The sequence below is a fragment of the Mus caroli genome, chromosome 4 (genome assembly GCF_900094665.2).
Source record: "Mus caroli chromosome 4, CAROLI_EIJ_v1.1, whole genome shotgun sequence".
Taxonomy (NCBI): domain Eukaryota; kingdom Metazoa; phylum Chordata; class Mammalia; order Rodentia; family Muridae; genus Mus; species Mus caroli.
The window spans coordinates 131,325,297-131,328,071 of NC_034573.1; the positions used below are offsets into that span (position 1 = coordinate 131,325,297).

At 51.5% G+C, this 2,775-nt stretch overlaps 1 protein-coding gene across 2 annotated transcripts in view; it reads right to left on the reverse strand.

Annotated features, from left to right (window-relative positions):
* The window catches only part of Plekhm2 (pleckstrin homology and RUN domain containing M2), a 40,544-nt gene that overhangs the window by 12,191 nt on the left and 25,578 nt on the right, over positions 1-2,775 (reverse strand). Inside the window, exon 7 of one of the 2 annotated variants that reach the window (XM_021159316.2) lies at positions 909-968. The exons of the other annotated variant lie outside the window; for it this stretch is intronic. Within the exon in view, the coding sequence (XP_021014975.1) occupies positions 909-968 (60 nt within the window). The remainder of the gene's footprint in view (positions 1-908; positions 969-2,775) is intronic. 2 annotated transcript variants of the gene reach the window in all.

A 2,775-nucleotide genomic window follows, 5' to 3' on the forward strand; every position in this document is an offset into this window, starting at 1 on the left:
TGTGTGTGTGCAGAGGTCAGAGGATGCTGTGCATGTGTGTGTGTGTGCAGAGGTCAGAGGATGCTGTGCATGCCTGTGTGTGTGCAGAGGTCAGAGGATGCTGTACATGTGTGTGTGTGTAGAGGTCAGAGGATGCTGTGCATGTGTGTGCAGAGGTCAGAGGATGCTGTGCATGTGTGTGTGTGTATGTGTGTGTGCAGAGGTCAGGATGCTGTGCATGTCTGTGTGTGTGCAGAGGTCAGAGGATGCTGTGCATGCCTGTGTGTGTGCAGAGGTCAGAGGATGCTGTGCATGTGTGTGTGTGTGTGTGTGTGCAGAGGTCAGAGGTCAGCTTGGGGAAGTCAGTTCTCTCCTCCCACTTGTGGTTTCCAGGGATAGAATTCATGTGGCCATGCTTGATGCCAAGCGCCTTTGCTTGCCAGGCCATCTTGCTGGCTCTCCCTGTAGGGCATTTTAGTTATGCCTGGGCAGTTTCCTCAGTCCATTAGGGATAGCCTGAAAGGAACAAGCCTCCATCTTCCTCCTGGATACTCACAGGGTAGATTGCTCACAATCCCTGTATTTCAAAGCATCACTTTTCTAGAATAAGTTTCCGCTTCACCGAGCCAGGCCACTGACATACACTGTTTTATAATGACCAGGACTGGAATCGGGCGGGTGGCCTAGTGTGTGTGCCACACTCACTAGTAACTTCCCAGGCTCCCATGGGAAGGCAGAAACTTCCTGAGAGAAGAGCTAAGGGCCAAGTTTCCTACTGCAGAATTCCACCTACTCCAACACCAGCTGTGGCGTCGTTCTGACCACGGACATTGTTATAAGAAATAAGGAGCTGATTGTGAAACATGCAGCAAGCTTGGCATGGCAACGTTGCAAACAGGAAAAGAGGGTCACAGAGGACTCTGTCCCACCTTCCCAGTCTGTGCTGGGTACAGACGGCACTGCTGGAAACACATCTCCAAAATCATAATCTATAAAAACGAGGGATAAAACTCAGGGTTAGAAACAGGTAGTGGAGGGAGGGACGTCGGGGCGGAGGGCGGGAGACACAGAAGAGACGGAGAGGAACTCAGTACATGTTCTCTACGATGCAACTATGACCTCGGCTGCCCTGAGGGCCACTCCTTCCCAACTCAGAGCCTAATCTGGCAGAAAAGAGTCTGACTTTCTACTCCTTGCCTTCCTTCCCTCCATGGCTCTTGGGGAAACAAGGTCCTGTCCTTCTGTCTTGAGTTAGACAGTCAGTATAAATCGCTGGGCTTAGCGGGGACCTCTATTCATGGGTGGCCTGGTTGCTTCAAGGTTGTCTCCTCCTCTAGGGGAGCCCATGAGGCCCAGCTAGAGTCTGAATGTCCTCTTCCCTTGTTCCATATGCAAATAAGCAGTGCAAGTCTTTTTATTGCTAAATTTTTGAAACTTTTTCATGAAGCACAGGCTGATCTTGAACTTGCTACATAGTAGAGAAAGACTTAGAATTTCTGATCCTCTTGATTCTACCTCCCAAGTGCTGAGATGACAGGTATCTTCCCCTATCATGGTGTGTGTGTGGGTGTGTGTGTCTGTGTGTCTGTGTGGGTGTGTGGCTGTGTCTGTGTGTGTGTCTGTGTGAGTGTCTGTCTGTGTGTAAATCAGAGAACAAGCTTCAAAGGTCACTTCTTTCCTTACGTGGTTCCCAGGACCAACGACATGTGGTCAGGCTTGCCTGGTGTGATTTTTAGCCACTAGGCCATCTCACTGGCCCCAGGCTTGGGTTTGTGCAATGCTGGGGTTTGAACCCAGAGCTTCATACACACTAGACCAGCGTTCTGCCCCCTGAGCTACACTGCTAGCTCCTGCAATGCAGATCTTACTCACAGCAAGTCTCAAAGTTGGGCATATGACCCATGGCACAGCAGAACAAAGAATGGGGAAGGTCAGGTCTCAAGGGAGCAAGTCCAGAAGAACTGAGTCCCTGACCCCCCAGCCCCCAGAGGTGAGGTCGAGTTAGTGAGGGCGTCCTTGATCTCACCAAAGTGGGGCAAAGACCTAAGGTCTGGGGAAAGCCAGGGCTTGCTTGCTTTCTTTTTCTTTCTTTCTTTCTTTCTTTCTTTCTTTCTTTCTTTCTTTCTTTCTTTCTTTCTTTCTTTCTTTCTTTCTTTTTTCTTTTTTGGGTTTTTCAAGACAGGCTTTCTCTGTGTAGCCCTGGCTGTCCTGGAACTCACTCTGTAGACCAGGCTGGCCTCGAACTCAGAAATCCACCTGCCTCTGCCTCCCAAGTGCCGCCACCGCCCGGCAAGCCAGGGTTTCTTAGCAACTGATCTGAGATGGAGGCTCCGCCTACGGCTCCTCAGTCTCAGGACAGGTACAGTCCTCTGACCCATGGAGGGACACTACCAGGGACTGCCCAAGAAACTGTGCTGGTTCTGCCCCCCTCAGACCACCTGTCTGTCTCTCCTGAGCTTGCTCAGCCTCTCTGTAGAACCTGCTGCAGGGCACCCCTCCCCAGGCAGCTGATGCTCAGCCAGGACTCAGGCAAGAGTTTCCAGGGCACACTGCTGCGAATCTCTCCTTGACCCGGGCATGAGGTTAGAAACTTCTGGAGAAGTTAGTAAGGCTCATAAAGCCCGACCGATGTTTTTTAGCTACCACAGAAACCAAGGAAATGAAGATCTTGGAAATGGTCAGCTCTGTTCAACTGGGAGGGAGCCGGCATGCTCAGTCGGGCGGTTGGGCTCAGTGGGGGCTCAGTCAGGCTCAGACGGGCTCAGTCGGGCTCAGTCATGCTCAGTGGGGCTCAGT